The sequence below is a fragment of the Carassius gibelio genome, chromosome B9, assembly GCF_023724105.1.
Source record: "Carassius gibelio isolate Cgi1373 ecotype wild population from Czech Republic chromosome B9, carGib1.2-hapl.c, whole genome shotgun sequence".
Classification (NCBI taxonomy): domain Eukaryota; kingdom Metazoa; phylum Chordata; class Actinopteri; order Cypriniformes; family Cyprinidae; genus Carassius; species Carassius gibelio.
In genome coordinates this window covers 24,574,700-24,598,801 of record NC_068404.1, presented here as the reverse complement: position 1 = coordinate 24,598,801, position 24,102 = coordinate 24,574,700, and the positions used below count along the sequence as shown (strand labels likewise).

At 37.1% G+C, this 24,102-nt stretch overlaps 1 protein-coding gene across 2 annotated transcripts in view; it reads left to right on the top strand.

Moving 5' to 3' along the window:
- LOC127964763 (ceramide kinase-like protein) overlaps positions 1-24,102 on the top strand; it is a 53,861-nt gene that overhangs the window by 3,528 nt on the left and 26,231 nt on the right. For both annotated transcript variants that reach the window (XM_052565084.1, XM_052565085.1), the window contains exons 2-3: positions 8,420-8,653; positions 21,929-22,060. In XM_052565084.1, the coding sequence (XP_052421044.1) occupies positions 8,420-8,653; positions 21,929-22,060 (366 nt within the window). The remainder of the gene's footprint in view (positions 1-8,419; positions 8,654-21,928; positions 22,061-24,102) is intronic.

Here is a 24,102-nt window from a genome sequence, read left to right as displayed (position 1 = left end):
TGTGGGTTTGGATGGAATGATGTGAGTAAATGATGACAGAAGTTTCATTTTTGGGTGAACTATCCACTATCCACTATCCACAGAGTTGACAAAAGACAAACTGTAAATAATATATAGAGTTTCTTTTTTTAGCACTATTCCTACTGTATGTTTTAAAAATACCAGTGAATAATTCTCTCATTGCATCAGCCGATCCAGAGTAAACACCTTGCCAGTTAGCTCACCTTTCAGAAATGAAAGTAGAGCCGGGTGAATTGGCCTCATATTCAGCCGCAACCACAGCGCGCAGGAGACTGGGATTGTTTGCCAAAGGGATCTGCGTTTGACTTTTTGAACCCTGAATTTGCTTAGCATTGGCCTTGGCTTTACTTCAGTTTGTCTGCTGAATGTACAAACACCGTGATTTGATCTAAGTGCCAGAGCAGTTCACGCCTCCAGTCCACGCAGTTCATTTAGATCACTCTGGTGGGTTCACGCCTTGTGTGCGCTGATTTTACCTCTGGCTCTGTAGATGTATACAAACAAAGCTCCTGGGTCAGAGATTGCAAATGTATGCTTTTAATTATTTTTTTAATCATAAAACTGGATACAGAAGGAAACAGTTTAAGTAAATGATGCATTTTGTATAAACACTGAATTTAATCCACCGCTAAAATGTTTACACTGAATTCTACTGATTAAATGATGGCTAATTTAAACAGATTAACCTATAGGACAGAAAACACACATGAGATTGCTTCAGTATCTCAATTGATTCTCCTTAAAAGCAATGTTATTATATTGAAGTATTTTGTTTCTCAGATTTTGTACTAACAAAACATTCTTATAATCTCACGTGTCAGAGTTTCATAAATTGCAAATTCGAGGCGGCATGTGAAATCTGAGATGAATATGGAACCAGACATTATTTAATATCTCAACTGTTGTGTCCTATGCAATTTTAGGAGAAACATCTGACGAAAGTCCGGCTAAGAACTCAATTAGGTCTTCTGAGCTATGCAGAGCAACCTCTGTGCAATAATAATAAGAATAAAAAAGAACATGGTTGGATTAAACAATTTTTAAATCCACAATCAGATATGACCACTGTTGGGATTTTCTTTCTACAATGAGAGAATCTAATTACTTTCATAGAGTATATCCTTTATGCATGCTCACTTATCTCAAAGATGGAATAATACATTAGATGAGAGATGCACAATGCCATTCTTCTTCTGTATGCATTTAAAATGATTTTGTTTTAGATTAGATCCTAACATATTGACTTTAGTTCTCAGCTTTTTATTTCATCGATCACTAGCAATTTACATGAGCACTGAGCTGAATGAGCATGTCATGCAAGCAAATGCTAGATGGTTTACCATACACAAACTGCGGTACTAGATCTTTTAAAATGACCTGTTTTTCCCAGAACTCAGAGGACTTTGGTTGACCATTGCGGTGAGCATGGAGCATCTGCCCCAGTGTAGCTCTCTGGAACTGGACTGACTGGCTCAGCCTCAGATTTCTGAGGCTAATTGCACCGCTGAGGTTATCTGATCCCATTTCACAGTACCGAGGGACAGAAGGGGGACATTTTTTAGTCCAGACACATTCTCCATCCTCCGCATGGAAAAATGCTGGGCAGAGTCAATGTCAGTTCTTCATAATGGTACACTCTTCAGTAAACATCAATCAACCAACAAAAATCATGTTTTGCAACTTCAGATATGCTGATAAGTAATGTTAATTTAGCAATTTAGCTACATTAATGAAGTTATGTTACACATTAAGGTATACACTCTTACAGATCACGTTTTTTCCTCTTTCATATCTGTAAATTATTTTGGCCGGGAGCATAATGAAAAGTAGGTGACGATAATTGTTTATTTCTAGAGCCTGTTTAAAAATAATGAGCAGAACATCATTAGCATCAATAATGAGTCATTATGCTGAGACATGCTCAGCTCTTCTACTAACACCTGAGACTCAGAGTAGGAGCCTCTGGTTACAGACCCAACGAGATAGATGTACAGTACATGCTTCCAAAAGTGCATGACAGCATAAGAATAAGCATAAGAGCTGTTTTGCATTGTATGAAAAAATGCATCTCCCTGTAAGCCTGCAGTGTTTTTACCAAGGCAAACTGTTTTAAACACAAGTCGTTCTAAATTTGTATGACTTCATTTGTTTGCAAAACACAAAAGAGGATATTTTGAAAAATTCCAAACAACATTTGACCTTACTTACAAGACAAACAAAACAAAACAAAAATGTGCCTATAACAAAACAAAACAAATGAAAACAAAATGTGGCTAAACAAAACAAAACAAAACAAAATGCGGCTAAACAAAGCCACAAAAAACAAAACAAAAAAAAAACATCAAAAGAAATGTTGATAATAATATTAACTTTTTATGAATCAACCAATATTAAACAACAAAACAAAACAGAAATCAAAACAAAAAACATCAAAAGCTCCAGACCTGTCCGGAACCACAAATTGGATTCTGATTCACTTTGGACCTTGACGGATAAATCAGTAAAATGTGTTTAAACAATAAAGTGAGAGTATTACACTTATTGCTAAAACATATTTAATTAAATTAAAAATACAAGGGGCTGTATCCAATTTATGGAAATCTGCATGCACAGACCAAAACCAAAATATACAGTACGGTAATAAGCTGCACTGCAAATGCAAAGTGGTGTTTCATTTTATAGAATCTTTTAAAATGCTACTTTATCAGGCAGATTGTCCCATGCACACCACTCAGCTGGCTTGTGTACCGAACACAGTCAAAGTTCAAGTGTGTGACCCCTCTGTATTACAATAGGGATATACAGTGTCACAGTCTAATTGCACACAGGGAAAAAGCAGACGCTGTCTCCTTTGTTTGCTTCCTGGGGGCTTGAAAACGGCAATATAAAAATGTAAATATTGGGTTTTGGTGTGTGGGTCTGGGCACACAGGCTTCCACAGGCACAGGTGGAAAATATGCTCTCGGACGCCATGCTGGGAACCACATGGCCCCACACAACATGGGGGCAAAGAGTGGCTTGCTGACCTGGCACACGCTTTCCGCAGTTGGACTCTTTTCAAACCACCGTATTAGTTTCATCTGTGAGAGTGATGCACGCATCAACGAAGAGTAGGGAGAAGATGAGACAAAGAGACCCTCTGCCAAACTGCACCCTGTGAATGCAGATTTAAAAGACAGTCAGGGATAGTTTCTATATGGAGAAGTAACTATAGATTTTTATATTTTCTGAAGGAAAGAGTGCAGATTTCACTAGCACGATGCTAGGATGTTGTAGGTGGTTACCAGGGCTTTGCTAAGCAGTTTCTAGAGGTTTCTATGAGGTTACTTGCTGGTCCAAGTTGAATAGCCTACTTTAAAGTCTTTACACTGCAAACTCATGCTTAAAGTTACATTTTCCTGGTTAAAATATCACAAAAAAATATTTAACATGATTTTAATTTACTTGAAATGCAAGATTCATTAGATATTAGACTTGTATTGTTGTATCTTTAATACAAGTGTATTTTTATCTTACTGCACTGGCAGATTTTTTATTTATTTTACCATATAAAAAACAAGAGTTAAAAACAAGAGGAAAAAACAATTGCAATATTTTATGGACAAGTAGGAAACGACAATAAAGTCTTAATATTTTACGCAGTGTTGCTTATCTTGTTTTAATGATTTTTACTGAAAAACAAGTCCAAAAATATGACTATTTGTGTCATAATCTTCTGGCCCACTAGCAAAAGTCTCTAGATATGGCTTGGGTCCATATGTCAAAGCGAAATCTTTTGACTATTTTATTGTCTAACATGCAAAAATTGTTAGTCTAATCACTTAAAAAGTAACAAAACACTTCTCAGCTAGCCCCAGGTATCATTTATGTCTGGCTCACGAACTGTATAAGATGAGTAACATAATACCTTAGCTTTTTCATGTAACTGATGTTAAGTACGAACAATAATAAAAACGATTCTTTAAGCACTGCTCTTAAAATCAATGCATATACATCAGACCACATGCATATTGAAATCTCACTGCAATAAAATCTAACAGCTCAGATCACTGCCGGTGTAGAATTGATTCTTTTTGTCCATACATTAGTTGCATGATGACATGACGTCGGGCCCCCTGCGTCTCGCCTTTGCTGGAGCACTGCTGAGAGGAAGCTTGTATCCATCTGGAAGCAATAAAGTTTTCTAGAAGAGTGCACAGTTTTATTTAATCTCCCCATGTCTTACTGTGCCTCAAATGAAGGGCTGTTCCCATCTTGTCATCTGAAATCAGCCTCATGTGCGCCAGAATATGACACTTGCCACGCTGGGGGCCACAGACACGTTGTTCCCTGCTTTGTTTTCTGCTCTCTGGATATCCGCCTTGCAAGGTTCAACAGAATTGGTATTTTCAAACTAATTAACAGTTTCCTAGCATGCAAAGCTTTTATGACAACCAATTCTTATTTCTTAAAAATATAATTTAAAATTCTTTTTAAATTCTTTTTGTTTTGCATGCATGCTGCACAGTGCACTTGTGCATGCAATTTTAGGATTTAGGTAAATTTTTGCTAAAACAGGCATCACTAATAATATTTATCATGCGTTAGGGATTTGTTTAGATCACTTACATAAAGTAAGGTGTATTGGACATGGATAATCTTTAATCATGTGGCTTGTTGAAGACATCATAGATACTTGGATTTGGATTATTGCTAATAAATTGGATTATTGATAATAAATCTTAAAGATGTTTGAGGCACAATTCCAATTAACATTTTCAGAAAATGTTTCAGAGTGTAATTACTCGTCCCGCTCTACTGAGATTCATATCATCCAGCCTGATTTCATAATAATCCAGAGAACATGAATCAGCAGCCGGTGAGTGTGATGAGAGCAGGCGTGTGTCATCGCTGGCTGTGAGTGGTGCCTACACACAGACACGCATGTAATTGTCAATGAGAGAGATGAGATCTCTGGAGATGACAGATCCATAGTCAGTCTTCAGGAGGGCTCTGTGTTATATGACCTCGTGTGTTACCAGACGTGTCATATTGATTTGGCCCCTTACAGCCCCTTTAGACCAATGACCCTGAACATATGGACCTTCTTATTTGCGAACTTGTGTGCCCTGCAGCAGAGGCACCAGCGGCCAAAATCTTCTTCAACCCCCTTCTCCATCCCCGACTGGGTTTCTGTATGGATTACTCTCAAATCCCTTTTAGATCACACAAAAGAGGCGTGACGGCTTTTACAAGAAATCTACATATTCTGTCAATGCATCTTAAAGGTGTATTTTGCCTTTTTAATTACTGCAATATAGAATCTTTCAGATTATGTACTGTTTGAACTTGTGAGTGTGTGTATATGCCACTGGTAATCACAAACCACATGATCACATGATTACCTGTGGCATACAAAGGGACAGTTTATCCCAAAATTAAGTTTCAGTCATCAATTACAGTTGAGGTCAAAAGTTTTCATCCCCTGTTCCGAATCTGCAAAATGTGCAGATGTTGGGATCAAACAAAATGCATGTTATTGTTCATTTAGTACTAACCTGGATAAGATATTTCACAGAAAATATGTTTACAGTACATATAGTCCACATATAGTTACCTAAATGATCCACAGCTGTGTTTTTTGTTTTTTGGTTTGTTTAGTGATAGTTGTTCATGAGTCCCTTGTTTGTCCTGAACAGTTAAACTGCCTGCTGTTCTTCAGAAAAATCCTTCAGGTCTCAAAAATTCTTTGGTTTTCCAGCATTTTTGTGTATTTGAACCCTTTCCAACAATGACTGTATGATTTTGAGATCCATCTTTTCACACTGAGGATAACTGAGGGACTTACATGTAACTATATATTGTAACTGAGGGACTTATATGTAACTATCACAGAAGGTTCAAATGCTTCAGAAGGATAAACCATGCATTAAGAGCCAGGGATGAAAACCTTTTGAATTTGAAGATCAGGCTAAATGTAACTAATTTTGTCTTCAGGGAAACATGTAAACTATCTTCCGTAGCCTCTGAATGGTAGTAATAAATTAAGAAATATAACATTTAGGCAAAATAAGAATAATGTACACATCTCCATATTGTTCAAAAGTTTTCACCCCCAGGCTCTTAACGTAATTTTTTTCCTTCTGGAGCATCAGTGAGTGTTTGAACCTTCTGTAATAGTTGCACATGAGTCCATCTGTTGTCTTCTAGACACTATTGCCTATATCATGAAAAGCTCCCATTATTACTTAAATATTCCAGTATATTGATAGTAGAGTAACCACCTTTATACATAATTGGAATATGACCAAATAAATAAATACAAAATCATTCAGTGACTTTTATTGTGCAAAGCCATGACACTTCAAGTTCTCATTGCACAAGGAAACTGGAACAATCATTCATCAGCAAGAAGTTCTTTATCTTGGTTTTTCTTTCTTTCTAGCATAATTTCAGTTTACGTCAGCTTTCTAATACTTGCGTTAGCTTCCTAATTGCATCAGCAAAGCCACGTCAAGAGATTAATTTTGCTGCCAATTTTAATGTAGTTGTTAAAGTTGCATCATTATTTCCTTAAAAATAGATTAGCAAGTGTGCAGCTGTAAAGTGGTTAAAATACAGTAGAGAGATATATATATATATAAAAAGTTTGTGTAAGCACAAATTTATGGGCTCCCAAAAATAGAGGGAGCACAGTATTAGCAAAAAGTAAAGTTCCAATTGTGTGGCCTGTTTTTTTGAGCAGATCAGCAGGAAACACCAGTCAGGCTCATGCTTTACTAGGTGTATTATCTCAATCTACATCTCATTGCTTCTACTTAGCGGGCTGCTCATTTAAACTCAATTTTCCTGCTCTTAATTGGAGGGACTAATTAGGTCCTATTGCCAAAGACTTAAAAAAAAAACTCAGAGCCCAGACCAACCTGACTAGTGCCCATGCTGATAAGCTCGGCCTGAAAAGGGCAGTTGCACAGCAGCATTTGGAGTCTCTCTATTAAAAGGGTGGACATGTGCAAAAACTGCAACACAATTAGCATCAAGCAGATAAGTCGGTCTCTAATCCTGTTTACGGTCGGCATTAGGCAGATGTGCCAAGATTGATTCGGACAAGGCGCAGGCTTACTGTAATGTAGCAAGGAAAAACCCCCCTTTTCAGCCTTGTCCTGGTCTCCACCTACCCTTCAAGACCCTCCCTCGCCCCCTTGGAGGAAGCTTCCTGTACACGGCCGTTAACATGGGCCATTTTGTCATTTGCCCCGGCTCTCGGAAACTCTGCCGGGAGAGATTATCTCTAGTTCCCACTAATTCAATTGACTCAGGGTTTTTGTAGAGTGACCACAATGACACGCAGCTTCGGAGTTAAATAAATAGAGTGGTGGAGGTATAGAGAGGTTCAAGCAGAAGCCTGAGTAGGAACAGATGGCGGCGGGTGTCCTGCGCAGTAATGTGAGAGGGTAGTTAATGTTCTGAAACGCGGAGGTGCAGCTTGGGGTGCTCCTAATGAAGAAAGGCTTTCACATGAGGAGAGAGAGTGTCATTTAGAGAGGCAGCTACAGAACTTGGTCCATCTTGAGGCTCGGCGACAGATTTCAGTGTGGTTTAATTGGAGTTTGCCTGTGGGTAATGGTTTACATCAGGGGGTCGGGGAGAATAAGAAGCTCGTAGCCCAATGTGACGCTGGGGTATCAAGTGTGGCGCTGTTGAATGTCTGAATTCTAACCCATCAAAACTTTATGGTGTTGCTTGTTTTTGGTACATATTTTATCTATACAATGCAAGTCGAAGGGGTCTGATATTGAGACCCCACTGATCTTTGAAGGTTTGGAGTCAGTAGTGAAGACTTTTATTTAACAAGGACACATTTAACTGATCAAAAAGTGACAGCAAAGACGCTTACATTGTTAAAAATTCTATTTCAAATAAATGTTGTGAACTTTCCTATCGTGTACTTTCTATTCATCAGGAAATTATAAAGAAAAAAAGATATATTAAGCAGCACAAATGTTTTCAATGTTGGTAATAATAATAAAAACCCTTAAGGCTGACGATAGCCATTGCAAGAATAAATACATTTTAAAATATATTAAAACATGGAACATTTCTTTGAAATAGTAATTATGTTAAAAAATTATGTTTTTTTTTGTGAAATATGCCATTAAAACCATTTAATTGTCAGTGCTGCTTCCCTGTTATCAAAAAAAAAAGTTAAGAAAAAAGGAAATAAACATAAAGAGAGCCAAACTTAAATAAGCTGGTCATATTTTACATAATTATATCTGCTTATTGTTTTGAGAAAAAAACTTTCTCCCATGCACCAAGTTTTGCCATTTGAAAACATAACGTTAAAACCCAACTCAGGAGAGAAGAAATGTGTAATATGAAATATCTTTTTGAAATATGTCTTGTGTGTTTGCTTTAGCTGACCGTGATGTGAAGAAGCAGGAAGAGTATGTGGAGCTTAAGGACGTGTTTGCTGTGAAGGTAAAGAAGCGGCGCTCTGCGGGGCAGCAGACGGGTGGAACTCTGCTGGGCATCACACTCTTCCAGTGCAAGAAGAAAGGACTCAAACTCAAAGAACATGCCATCCACTTCAACAACCTCAGTGCGGACCACTGTGAGATTTGGTTCAAGAGCCTCAAAGAGATCCTTAGCGGTACGTGCACACACCAAAGCTGCTCAACATCCACCAGCCGCTGAAAAAATAAGGTCACAAATCAAACATTAGGCATTTTAGAATTACTTTATCTAGGAGCTTCAGTGAATTTTATGGCATGCAAACAGTAACCTGGTCAACATTTGCTAAATTTTATTGTGCTTGCTGACATTTATTGAATAAAGATAGCCTTGCCCAGTAATGAATCGGAGACAATTACTCTGTACCTAAACCTAGTGTGTGTAGCATTTTAAGTGTGCTCTTTATGCAAAGACAGTGTTAATTATGCTGTTTTCTAAGATACTTTTTATGCCGAATTCTGTAGCAGCATGTCTCATTTGCAGTGAAGGCAATCTCATAATGCACTGAAGAGAAACAAAAATATTGCAAATGACAGAGAAAGTCAGAGAAATACAGCAATCTTTAAATATATATATATATATATATATATATATATATATATATATATATATATATATATATATATATATATATATATATATAAAATTATTAAATAAATACCCAATATTTTCGTGTGCTGTGTTTACTAAAGCTTAAAAGTTTGAGGTATTTTTTTACATGCTTTAAATTGATAAAAAGTGACAATGAAGTTCCACTTCTACGTTCTAACAAAAAATTACATAGCTCAACTGTTTTCAACATAGATAATAAGAAACGTTTCTTGAGCACCACATCAGCATATAAGAATGATTTCTGAATATCATGTGACACGGAAGACTGGAGTAATTATGCTGAAATTCAGCTTTTCATCACAGGAATAAATTACATTTGAAAATATTTAAACAGAAAACAATTATTTTCAGTTGCACTAATATCTCACAATTGTACTGTTCTTACTGTGATCAAATAAATGCATAACATATTTAGTCAAAAACATTGGACAAAAATCTTACTAGACTAACTTTTGGACATTTTGTGTATTTTTATGCTTATTAGAGTACAGTTTAGCAAAATGTGAACACCAAACTCAAAACAAGTTAGCTATATGTATATGTAACTCATTGAGCTGCCTATTAGCATTAAACTCACTTGCTCATTAGGATTTGGAACAGAGCCTTTGTATCACAATTAAATGATTTCTCAAGTATGCATCAGACCTACAAATATGATGTGAAATGATGTTCAAGGTGTGTCAGCAACATCCTGACTACACAAAACAGTCATGAATAAACTCCACGGACTGCATTATAAGGTACTCTTGTTGAGAAAGCCGAGGGGCACCATCTCTTTTGTGTGATGACCGTATCATTGTGCCTGAAGGGGGAAGGGGTCTTGAAAGAGGTGGTGTTGGCCGCAAGGACCTGCTGGATCAGACTAGAGGAACAGGTTGGTCCTACGGCCTCCCTGGAGTTTGTAATTATCTGTGCTCCTCTCGATAGCATTCACTGCCAAGACGGGCCAGCGGCCTGCCTAGCGCTTCGCTGTGCTGCACGGGAGACAGGTGTCCTTCCAAATGCGTCAGAGCTCTTCGTTCTCTGGTTCTCCAAAACTTGGGGGAGGGATGCAAAGAGGAGATTTCATAGCGGGGGATTCAGTAAAAGCCCGTCTGAGACTCTCCCGAGGACCAACAAAATGATTTAGGATAAACTTCCTTCGTCAGCTAAACAAGCGTTGAGCATTCAGATGATGCCTTTGTGAAAATGTTTAATCTCTGTTAATCCCGGTCTGCAGACAATGCAGCGCTGCACATTTTCACTGATTTAATCTAGCGTCACAATTAGGCTGAAAGTTCAATTTCAGGAATCCTTCTTCTGCCCACTGTGCACCCCACATAAATACCAGACACCATACATGTAGTAGGCTGTATTTCAAACCAGATTGGATATGAGATGTGAGTTTGGGACTAGATAATGGTGTGGGGGAAATCTCTGGAAACTTGTTTTTGTCCGATGAGGGCCTAGGCATAATGCTGTATTAATGCCGGCTAATCCTTGAAATTTCAGTTACAGCACTGAGTAAGAGGTGATGTAACAGCAGCAGTGCTCAGGAGGTGCATTACTCACTGGGAATTAAGGAGGGCATTGTCCAGGCCTCACAACTTTATACTATCAAACCCTTCCCCCAGCTTGATGAATCCTTCTTAAGACTATGGCCATGTAACTTCTTTGCACGAAAGTGTTTAAAGATTGAAATGCTGGATTTTTTGCTGGTAATTGTGAGTGAGGGCTGCATGTACTGTGGGTAGAATATGAATTAATTAGCATAATTAAAGAATATGCCTTGAGGGAGCCCAGAGGAGAGAGGACATGCTTATTTAGTGCTGTGAGGAGAGAAATTAATAAGCAAAGATGAGATTCATTGTGGTGTTTTACAATTGAATTGTTGAAACATTTAAAAACCATCCAAATACAGTGTTTAAAAAGTATATAGCATGTAGATTTACACTGTATGTCTGTTGGCATAACATTTGAATCACTTCTGGATCTTGTCTTAGTTACATCCAGTCTTGTATATTCATGACTTGTAATGCTGGTATGCTAGTAAAATAACCACACATTTCACAGCTAAATATTACTTCTTAATTAGATTAATTTGTTGTAAAAATATTTAAAACTTAAGTCTTAAAGTAACCTAAATGTACTTTTTTGCTTCTACATCAGATATTAAGACTTGTTTTCTAACAAGGGATGTAGCGATTCACTCAACTCACAATTCGATTCATGAGTTTAATTTAACGATTCGATTCAATTCACTATTTCTTTTTAACAAAATTTGATTTTAGGCAAATTATAAATTAAATGTGTCCTTTTATTATTTCTTGGACAAAATGATGCACTTTTATTTGTGAAATTAAAATATTTAACACTATAATAATATACTAATAGCACTTGCATATTTTAATAAATTTAAATTAAAATGTAATTAAATTTCTGCTCTATATCATAATGCTCTACCACTTGAGCCAATGTAAATAACAACTCTAAATTGAAATTTTAAAACAAGACCCAAATCAAATAAATAAGAAACGCTAATAAAAGAAAACTCTTCATGTAAACAAGATAAGTCTTTATCTGTTCTCTTTCCATTTAGAATTAAAAGCAGGCAACCACTGCATTTTAATCATGATCCAAACAAAGACGCTACATTTGAAGCAAAAACAGAATGGTTTGATGTTAGTTTTGTGAAACTATACATAACAAATATCAGCATGAAACAGAAACAGCAAACGAGCTGAATGAGATGCAGATTCACTCTCTGCCAGCAGGTGGCGATTAAAGTGTTTCCTTGGTTTACGCTGTTAACAAAGCAGCGCTGTAATTATGAACTTTAATATGAATTACACAGAGGCAAGAGAGAGAAAAAATACCCTCAGAAGTTTGTGATCGTGATTTTCTAGCATCTCAACCGAATTGAATCTTCACATATTTTAATTGATTTTCAACCGGCTCACAGTTAATCGTTACATCCTTATTTATAACAAGTATTCTGCAGACCAAATTATAAACAAGTTTTTACTGAATAATTAATTTACAGATGAGGTCATTTCGGTGACAAAACAGAATTACAAAAGCAATTAAAAATACTTGAAAAAAAAAAATTCATTTCACATGCATTCATTTGCAACCTGAGGAAGGTCGTTTAACAGATATGTTGCTTAAAAATATATGATGATGACGCAAGTTTGAGTACTGCAAGAATAGCATATTAGTAATAGCATATTAGTAATAACACAGGCAGAAATAGTGAGAGTATAATGAAAGGATCTTTTCTTGATTTCAGCTACAGAATTAAAACAAAAGTAAAAATGCAATTGGCTGAACAAGCAATAAAAAAACGTACTTCACACATTAAGCTGAATTGAGCATCAGGTGTTTCTTCTTAGAAGTGTATGGATTTGTTTAACTAAACCCCAGAGCTATAAGGTTTTTTTTTTTTTTTTTTTTTTTTTTTTGGTAAGTCTGATTGTTTAAATGAGCAATATCTGATCATTGTTTATTGTAAATGAAAGGTTTCAATAATTTTGGGTCATGATAAATCATGTACATTATCTCTTCTATACAGTATGTGACCCTGGACCACAAAACCAGTCAAAAGGGTAAATTTTCTAAAACTGAGATTTATACATCATCTGAAATCTGAATAAATAAGCTTTCCATTGATGTATGGTTTGTTAGGATAGGAAAATATTTGGCCGACATACAACTTTAATAAAATCTGGAATCTGAGGATGCAAAAAAATCTAAATATTGAGAAAATTGTCCAAATAAAGTTCTTAGCAATGTATATTACTAATCATAAATTAAGTTTTGATATATTTACGGTAGGAAATGTACAAAATATATTCATGGAACATCTATATCATAATGATTTTTGGCTTAAAAGAAAAATGTATCATTTTGACTCATACATTGTATTGTTGGTTATTTCTACAAATATACCAGTGCTACTTATGACTGATTTTATGGTCCAGGGTCACATATACTGTATGTAATAAAGAAACATTGATTAAGGCCCATTTCTTTCCTTCTCCAGGTTCTGATAAGCAGCAGCACAGTTGTCATGTGCTACACAATCACCAACTAAATCTATACCTTCACAAACACATGCAGTTGTTAAGAAAGCGTGGCAGTTTGTTTGGTCCTCGTGGAAACATCCACCCCACTCTCTGCATCCCATGCACATGCTCTCACACGCACATCGACACATGTTTTCCATAGCTGGATTATCTCTGTTATTTTATTGGCTGTTAAGCGAGTGCTGCCGAATCATTAGACCCGAGGCACACTGGATTACAGGGGTGCTCACCTGTTACAGTGATGTTTCCCAGGGAGGCGGCACAAAGGAGGGTGTGTCCCAGCTGACACTCCGCACAAAAGGTGAACGGTCCAAACCCCCAACCACCCACCACCCAGACCCACAATCCCCAGTGTGATTTTATTCAAGGTGAGCTGTGAATGCCGTCTGCAGCATCGCCGTGTTTTTCTGACAAGCCATGTGATGTGTGCTGACACATGAGGTGCGGCCGCCCAGCTGACAGATTAAACCCTGCGGTCATAGAGCGAGTGCTCGGGCCAGGCCACAGACCAAACGTGTGGGGAGACGGCCGGCAACAATAGTAGCACCTGTACTACAGTCTACTCGGGTCCGACGTAGTCATCGAGTTGAACTGGAATAGACTCCTTGTGTCCTTAAACCCTCTTTTGAAGGATTAGTCTAGGCAGGTCAATCAGAGCCCGGGAAGCCCTCCGCGCTCCGCTCCGGACACATAATGTGCTCTTGGTGCTCTTGTCAAAGCGCATGGTCACACTCCTGCGTCAAGCTGGACTTTATTGTTGTAGCCCTAAAGGAAGGAGAAAAGACAAACAGAGAGAGGAGAGAACTCAAGGGTCAAGCACCGGGTCCATCTCATTCCTCCAAAGGCTTTTGTCACCCATCTGAATTCATATGTGCATTTGGCATAAAGCACAACGTTGGCTATTGTGCGCCGTGCATGAAATTGCTTTGAGTTGTTTAACAAGATAATAGGTGAAGCGAAATCTCCCTCGGAACGCGATTTTAAAAACACGTTCGGCATTTGAAGGAAGCATGGGCCTGCGCTGCCTTTACGTGAGCTGATGTACAATAGCTCGATAGCTGAGTGGATAATGTTACACATTAACAGGTTTTCCATTAAGTCAACCTGCGTATCCATGGTGACTCTTTCCCCTTGGCTCTTTGGAAACGGATCAGTCTGTGTATCTTATTGACTGGAGCACTCTTACTTCAGCTGGGATGTTTTCTGACCAACCCAAACTCTGTCTTGCTTTGATCCTTTTTTACATTAAAGCCAAAAAAGGTTAATAAAGAGTTAAAGGTTTAGTTCAAGTCCACAGTGACAGAGTTAATGGAAAGATAATTCTGGAATAATTTATATATTTACTCTTCTGTGGAAGAGTAAATACTTTCTATTTCTTATAAGTGGCACCACCAGCACTGCCAAACAGAAAATAAATAAATAAATAAACCTAAATTTACTTAAAGTTTAACTTTTCTTACACTTCCCTGTCTTCCATTATTGACTGCAATTCCTATTGGCACTACTAGTGGAGTAAAAAATAACAGACTTGACCTTTAAAGATTATGTTTAATGTAGCACATCAGTGCATTTGCATAGGCTTCACTTGAAAGTTGAACACCGTCATGCATGCATGACGACAGAAAATAAGATGCTAATGAAAAAGTCTGCAAAAAATCTCTTTAGTGAGTATTTACGTCCTATTTTAAAATAACAATATTTAAATATCTGGTAATCTGCTTTAGTATCGGGAGCAATTCTCACTATTAACTAATTACATATTAGCATGCCTATTATTAACAAATTAGTAGTTTATTGAGGCAAAAGTCATAATCAATGGTTTGTTAATAGCAAGAACTGAACTTCAAAGAACATAAACGTATCTGGACAATGTACAGTATTTCACGATTTGTGGTAATATCTTAAATATACTTGTATTTTATCTTACTGGCGATTTTTTTTTTAATAAAATCTATTTAACAATAAAAAACTCTGCCAGTGTAGTAAGACAAAATATACTTATAAAAGGAACAATCTTTGAAAACAAGTATTAATGTCTTTTACAGCATTTCTTCTCAAGGAAAATTCAACTTAGAAAGATTTTACCTGAAGAACAAGTCTAATTAAACTGAAAGTCTAATTTATATAGACTATATTTTGACAGTAATATTTTTCCCTTTTTGCAGTTGAAGTTTGCTCATAAATTGTAAGATTTGTTTATAGCCTTTGTACCTTTAGAGTTACAACAACTTATCACTTGGACAGGAGCCTTAAAGAGAGAACTTTGTGTCTTATCTACCTTTAAAAGGTGTATATTTGTACCTTAGAGTAGTAATGTGTATCCTAAATGTACTAATATGAGCCCTTTAGGGGTAAATAAGGAACAAAGATGTCCCTTTTAGGGTACTGTCCAAGCTGTTAGTGACAAGCTGTTGTAACCTTAAAGGCACATTTTTAAAAAAAAAAATTTTTCCTGAGAGTGTCCAAATTCAATCAAATCTTGAGGTGCCTAAAGATTCCCAACCCACTGTGAGAGGTATCTGGGGCTCTGTCGGGACGTCTCAGGGTGGACAGATGCTCCTGTGGGCTCTGCTGTAGGTACAACAGTATTACTTTCACTGAGTGCTGCTTGTGGATTTTTTCTGCGTATTCCCAACGGATCTTCCCCATTTCTCTGTCTGTCCCACCTGCCCCCAGATAGACATGTACGGAGACATAATGGAGTCACCTTACTCATGGGGCTATTTTTCCCCTCTCTGCTTAATATTAGGAAAGGTGTTTTTGTCCACATCGAGAACTACAATGGCTCTAATTGAACAATATGCATGTGTGTCCCACGTTTTAACATGGAATAATTAATAGAATGCATTATACGCTTAATTTTCTTCTCCAAGCAGCTCTGTTCGTCTCATTATATGGCGCCTGTTTGAATTAATTGTTCCAATGAAAGCAAGTGTATTGATTTGAAGCCCAAACCTCCACCGCAGTTCCCCACCTCGTCTAGCGGTTGGAGCAGCTCCTGCCTGGTGATGCCCTGCTGGAGGGGACAAATCTGGAGAGGGCTGGGTCTCCCCCACTGCTAATGCGCGCTAATGCCAGTCCCTGACACCATGCCAGATGCTCCGCTCTTGGCAGAGGATCTAAGGAAATGTTGAAGCACTCGTCCCCCGTATGGAGATCTCACGGCCGGTAGGAAAGCGGGACAGGACAGTGACACTCTTTTTCTCTCACCCATTCCATCTCCTGTATGGCCCCCAGATCTCTTACCTCCCCTCGGGCCTGCCGGATCCAGCTCCTCTCCGATCATGACCTTTCCCACTGCAAGGCCCCAATCTGGGCTTATCTGTTGGAGGGCTCACTCCCCTCGCCAGTCAGCCAGCCAGCCAGGGATTTCAGGGCAAAAATAAGACATCTGTTCTTGAGGATTAGCAAATATTCTGTGCACCCCAGAAAGCCCGTTTGGGAGCTGTGGGCTCAGGGAGTGGAACGCTTTATGGGTTACTTAAGTGCAGTTTGATGGCTGTGTTATGTATGTTGTGACTTTCTTGTCCTCTATGTGCCTTTTTAAGTGGTCTTGGCCAAATGAATATACATTACTGGAATTGTATAAAAATTTACTTATTTTTCAAAATCCTTAACTTTTTTGATCTATCTATCTATCTATCTATCTATCTATCTATCTATCTATCTATCTATCTATCTATCTATCTATCTATCTATCTATCTATCTATCCATTGAGTTTCTATCTATCTATCTATCTATCTATCTATCTATCTATCTATCTATCTATCTATCTATCTATCTATCTATCTATCTATCTATCTATCTATCTATCCATTGAGTTTCTATCTATCTATCTATCTATCTATCTATCTATCTATCTATCTATCTATCTATCTATCTATCTATCTATCTATCTATCTATCTATCTATCTATCTATCTATCTATCTATCCATTGAGTTTCTATCTATCTATCTATCTATCTATCTATCTATCTATCTATCTATCTATCTATCTATCTATCTATCTATCTATCTATCTATCCATCCATCCATCCATTGAGTTTCTATCTATCCGTCCTTCCTTCCGTCCGTCCAAAATGCTTCTCAAATCTTCTCAAAAGGCTTTATTCCCCAAAAATTTCAAACAAAGATTTGTCAAGCTAATATTCAAAGTTTGACTTTATGAATTTCAATTTATTTTAATTCTACTTCCTTACATTTTAAACCAAACAATTTATTTGGAATTCTAAAGCAAATCTCCTTCAGAGTTCTTCAGGGCACATAACCCAGAAAAAGAATGAATTCACAGTCACTCAAATGATGCTGCACTGTAATATAAAGCATCGATGTCTTGCAGTCAAACCATGAGTGGACCGCATGGTCAGTCCTCACATTAGCGCAGTGGGCGAGTGTTTACGGGCAGTCCTGGGGCTTTGTTTGTCTCTGAAATCAATGTGTAACCTGACCCCACTTTCAGGTAATTTACCCCTGATTATGGGAAAAGTGCTCCCCTGTGCCGAATTATCTTCTCCACAGGGAGACCCTCAGCCACACCATTCAGATGCTCCTTACCTTTCCCATCAGCACCCTCTGTGCCCTGAGACGGGGGCTGGACAGAGACAGATGTAGCTACTGTGTTGGGTGACATTAGCCGGTCTTGATAGCCCTCAGGGGTAAAACAGCCTTAAGCCTCTGAGTCATAAGGCGGCTGTATCACCGCAGAACGTGCTGACCTCATGGAATGTCCGCAGGTGGCAGAGACACATGTCTGAAATGTGGACGTCACTGCAAAGCTATAGAGAGGACAAACATGGCCAACTTGCTCACTTGAAGGGCATAATACATTTGGGTTAATGTCAATGAAAACATGCCCAGGTCACATTTCATCCAGGTCATATACACTTTCAGAAAATAAGGCATAAAGATTTTACTGAATGGTTCCCTATGGTAAAAAAGCTAAAAGGTACATATTTTATATTGTATTAACCTGTAAATGATACATATTAGTACCTTAAAAGTATATATTAGTACCTAGGGTCGACAAATATGTACTGTTTAGGGGTAAATGAGATTCAAATATGTACTTTTTAGCTTTTGTAACTCAGGGTACATACCTTAAGTGACAATGACAGCTTTTTTTGTCATTTTGTAAGGGTGTATAAAGTGTGTGTGTGTGTGTGTGTCTATATATATATATATATATATATATATATATATATATATATATATATATATATATATATTTATGGTAACATTTGTTGTACAGACTTTTCTTTTATATATATATACACTCTTACATACAATTTTCATTTTCTCGAATAAAAATTTATAAAAGTATTATTATTACTTGTTTTATTATAAATATTTATATTTTAACATTGAACTACTTATATAATATAACTTTTTTGTGAAATGTGACCCTGGTACGTTCTAAACATGTTTTGTGAAATTCACCCATTTAAGTGAAAACACTACCGAATTGATTAATGTCAGAACACAATATTTAGATATGTCGTCTGGTGTCTCCAAAAGGTTATAATTAACGTGTGAACACAGGTTGTCTGAAGTCTTTCAGGCTGCTAATCACAGTGGCCTTTTGCGGGAACACAAACAGTACTTATAGAGGTGAAACCTGAGTGTGGCCCCTTCGTCTGGATTGTCTTTCAGCGAGCTCCTGGGAGCCACCGTGCATCGCTCACACAAACATGGGATTATGTGCCATAGTAACACGGTATTGTGCATAAAGACGGGCTACGTCCCCACTCTCCCTTCTGTGGAGTTTAGATTTACTGTATCCTGAACTCCAGCTCAGATATGATCATTTAAACAACAGAAACACAAGTTTCCTGTTTCAGTGTAATTAATTAATAAGAGATGAGGGCTCTGTTCCAATACCTTGTGAGCTGTCTCGCTGTCTACTGCCTATATAGACAACTACCTTCTAAGGCAGGATCCTAACTGGAATAGAACCTGAACTGATTTGGAACATTCTATACATACAAGTTTGGTGTTAGCATATTGCTAACCTAACAATGTAATATGCTAATAAACAACAATTCATATACAATGAACTCTAAATAAACTGAATAAACAAATAACCAAAGTCAAGCACCAATACTATTATTGCAAAAGAGGGAATAACTCCTGAAATGAATGAATGAATGATATAATATATAATGACTTATATATTTTTTCTTGTACATGATCAGGACAATAAAAAAAAAAAAAAAAAAAAAAAAAAAAAATATATATATATATATATATATATATATATATATATATATATATATATATATATATATATATATATATATATATTCATAATTTAAAATAAAAATCAATAAATCAAGAACAAACATTTTTATAATAAAAATAAAAATTGTCATATATATATATATATATATATATATATATATATATATATATATATATATATATATAAAACCTAATAAAGGTTTTTACATTTTTCATTTTCAGTATTTGTTATAAAGTCTTGCTATCATATATACATTTGTAAAAAGCATTTCTCTATTTTTTTTGTCAGCAAGCTTTTCACCAAGTTCACTGCATTTCTGGGATTACCCTCTCTGCAAAGTGTACATTAAATGCAGTACAAATTATGCATCATAGAACGCATAATGGTTATGCTACCTACCTTTGAGCATAGTCATTGCCCTTTATATAATATAATAAAAAATAATATAATATAATATAATATAATGCTGTCTATATAGGAAGCACACCAGGTTTTAGAACAGAGAGCATCTTGGGAAAACCAGAGACTAAAAGGAGACTTTATAAATAGCATGTTTTGTGTTGGTATTTTGAACTACATTTATGAAACGATGATGCAAATGTGGCCACTAAATCTGATGCAATAGATGAGTGTTTCCTCACAGCGTTGTTTTCATGTGTCGTGTGGTGGGCCCAAAGCCCCCTCGGTGAGGATGAGGGTTACTGAGCCTCCTGAGCCCCATTCACAGTTATAACAGCAGCGGTGGTGCCTCCCCCCTGCACCTGCTCCCCGCGTGGACCCCACCGTCCCGGCACAGCGGCCCCCAAGAGCCACATAGTGGGAGATGGGATCAGCATCCCCACGCTGAGCGAGACTCACAACCTTCTTTCAAGATCCCAAATCCCCCCCAGCCTCCCCATCTCACATCCTGCATCTACTTTGGTGCACGTTTTGTGTCTATTTGAACTGTGACCTTGGGCACCCCCTAGAAGTCCTATGCTGTGATGTCAGCAGGGGGTACGGCGGAGGGCAAGCCGAGGGTAGCGGCTCGTTAGCAGGTCGAGGGTCGAGAGCTTCAGGGGCAGGATTAGAGTAATGAGGGAGATGATGGAGGAAGGAGAGAGAGCGTTGAGCTTCCCCTCAGCTTCCATCGATCTCAGGCACTCCAGGAAGGCCGGGAGAGATAGCAGCTCCCTAATTTCTGCTAATTATGATCCACTGTTACTCAATACTGGATTCTCCCTTTTAAAGAAGGAAGAAGTACAGAAAACAATAAATCAAACATCGATGGCAAATCCTGTAAAAAAAAAGTATCACAGTTTTCACATAAATATTAATTGATAATAGTCAGAAATGTTTCTTGAGCAGCAAATCAGCACATTAGAATGATTTCTGAAGGATCATGTGACACTGAAGACTGGAGTAATGATGCTGATAATTCAGCTTTGAATCACTGGGATAAATTATGTTTTATAATATATGAAGAGTTAATTTGCAAAAACAGATAACTTTTTTTTAAATGTTCAAAAATCATGTTGTTGTTTTTTATCCTGTATTACAATTAATATTAATCAAACTGCAATTAGGTTGTTTTAATAAAATAATAATAATAATAAAAAAATACAGCTAATTAACATGACAAAACAATAAGAACATGATAATACAATAAAAACATGATTTATGAAAATGAATAAAAATGTAGTTATTTGCTTTTGCAAATTACGTTTTCATATGAAAATATGAAAACAGTTATTTTTTATTTAATTATTATTATTATTTACTGTTTTTTAGATCAATTAAACGCAGATTTGGAGAACATAAGTTTTTTTTTTTTTCTAAGACATTTAAAAAATATATTTTACTGATCCCAAACTTTTGATTGGTAGCGTAGGTGCACATAGACGTAATTGCTATTTGGGATTGACAACAGTTATTAACTATTAACCAACAGGTGCAACTGTCAAACTGTCTTGTTTGTCCTCAGATTGACCTGTAATAAGAACAGCTTAAAATATTTCAGATTTAGCTCAATTCTGGGTACAGATCTGTACCCATATAATAATCACATATTATGTGTAATTAATGCACAATAATGCATTGACTACCCCACTTTATATTTTTTGGTATCACTCATCAATACCACATATCAATCGACCACTTCTCCCACCACAAAAACAGAGAGAAACCAAGAGCCTACATGGTGTATTTCTTCAAGCTTTCTCCTCATTCTTGGCAGAGGTTCAGCTGCTGTAAACAACAGACACTGATCTGACCTTTTCAATTGGTGGAGACTGAACTCACACTGTGTGAGAGCCATTCTGCAGCAAGGGTGGCAGACAAAAGCTGAACTCACCACAAGAAATCGTTATTATGTAGGACAGGGGCTTTGGCTCACATTAACAGATGTGCACTTCTCTAAACTGGACAAATATCAAGCACTTAAATGAATGCCCATGGGATTCATGACACAAGGGGATTGATGAATCTTCCCGCTCTTTGTTTTTTTTCTTTGCTCTGCAGGTTTTAAGAACCGTCCCAAGTCTCTCAAAGTCTTCGTGAACCCCATCAGCCACAAGAAAGAGGCGTACCAGCTCTACCTGGACGAAGTTGCCCCGCTCTTCAAGCTGGCTGACATAGAAGCCGATGTGACCAGTAAGTCTCATGCATCTGCGCTGTACAGGATAACAAATAATTACATAGGTAGCTTTTCTTCACTGTTTCAGCTTGAAATCATCACCCACAGGTGATTGCTGCCCCCCGAGGTCAATGTGCATTAACGTCTGCCCTCAGGATCTGTTCACTCATAGGATTCATCCCTCAGTGCTCAACAATTCCCTATATGATAACAAGCTTGTGCTGGTGCAACGCCATTAGGCATTGGTAGTGGATCATAGGAAATCAATATTTTAGGGTGAGGAATGTCAAGGTCCCTATGTTAATGCATAATTTGAATGCACACTTAAAAGCAAAATTAATCATGTTTACCATTGTAATTGCCATCTCTCCAAGCTACTTATTAAAAACCAATGTAACTGGAAAAACGAAATATTAGAATATCCAGCATTGACCATTTTTTTTTAAATTCTAAAAATGCTTGAAATGAAATACTTAAACTTGTTTTCATAGATTCATAGTTTGAATTTAAATGCATTTTAATAAAAAAAAAAAAATCACAGATTATTAAAACTTGTTTATACTTAAAACAAGTGGATAGAAACTGCCATTACAGTTAAACAAAGTACACTTGTGTTACTGGTGCATGCTCTGAAAACATATTTATGTATTTAACATGCAGTGATGCTTTTTAATACATTTATCTTGTTTAAAAGTATTTTTTGCTATTTTGCTATTTATTTTAACTACTAGAAAATTGGACAAAGCATTGCTAAAAATAGGATTAGTGTAGAATATTAAGAGTGGGCCATCAAGTTACCACCTAGCAACCACTCAGAATTCCCTAGCAACCACATAGCATCAGACTAGCCAACTTTCCGAACTTTATTATAACTGTGTGCTGCAGTTACATCATCTGCTGCTCAATTTGATCATTCATCATCTGAAAAAAGAAAAAGGTTGTGAAAGTGATACCAGTAATTTCGTTCCTCAGTGTTATAGTTGTGATGTGGACACTGAATTAGAATAATTATTAAAACTTCATAGTTATTGTTGTCAATCTTGGTGTGAACAGCCATCCATTTGAATAAATTTGTACAATTGTATTCTTACATTTTCATACTGTGATCTGCTTATGCCCCACTGGTGGTTTAAGATAGAGGAGAACCCTGATGCTTGCTTTGTTCTAAAAATCGTATGCTGGGCTTGCTCTTTAGATTTGGGTTGTTGTAACTGAAACAGTACAGTTTGGTGCTAACAACTTTAAAAATCATTCCTAAGAAAAAAAACACATACTGATCAAACCTACCAAGTGCATACATGTAAATGCATATGGATAGATCTTCTTATGCCCTGCTAACAGTTAGGTTTAAGGGAAAACTTCAATGCTTATTTTATTTATTTATTTTTTTAAATCATACGTTCCCATACAAATCACATTCTACGAATTTAAATGAAATCACCACTTCGTAAAATAGTCAAGTTTTCCCATTAATTGGATTGAGATAATTAAATTACTTGCTTTATTAAATTTGGCTTGCTGTAGCAACAACTGATCAAATGAATACAATAGAGTTATTTTGCTTTCTTAAATTTGTGTAGAGCATGGGGCTAGCAAAAACATTCTCAGGAAATGCATGAACTGATAAAATGCATACAGATGTGGTGCTTATGAATATGCACAAATGTTTGCAGAACCGAGCTCTCCTTTTAATTTATTCCCACCTCTCTCGATATCTCTTTGCAGTATGTTTGAGGTTGTGTATGTGTGTGTGCTCATCCTGGAAGTAGCAGCTGTACAAAACTGCTGTGGATGGTCCTAAATGCATCTCACGCTCATAATGACAGGAGAAGTGTATCCTCCGTCAGTAACCTGACCCAAGGGGAGGGACTGCACCCATCTGTTCTAACACAGTGTGGGACTCCCCCCCCTCTCCCCCCCTTTACCCACCTCCTCACACACACACACACACACACAGGACCCCATACTATATACATAGACATCCACACTAGTACACACACACCCGAACACGCACCAGGCGCCCCCTGCTTTTGGGAAGGGGACTCCACAATCTGTGCTC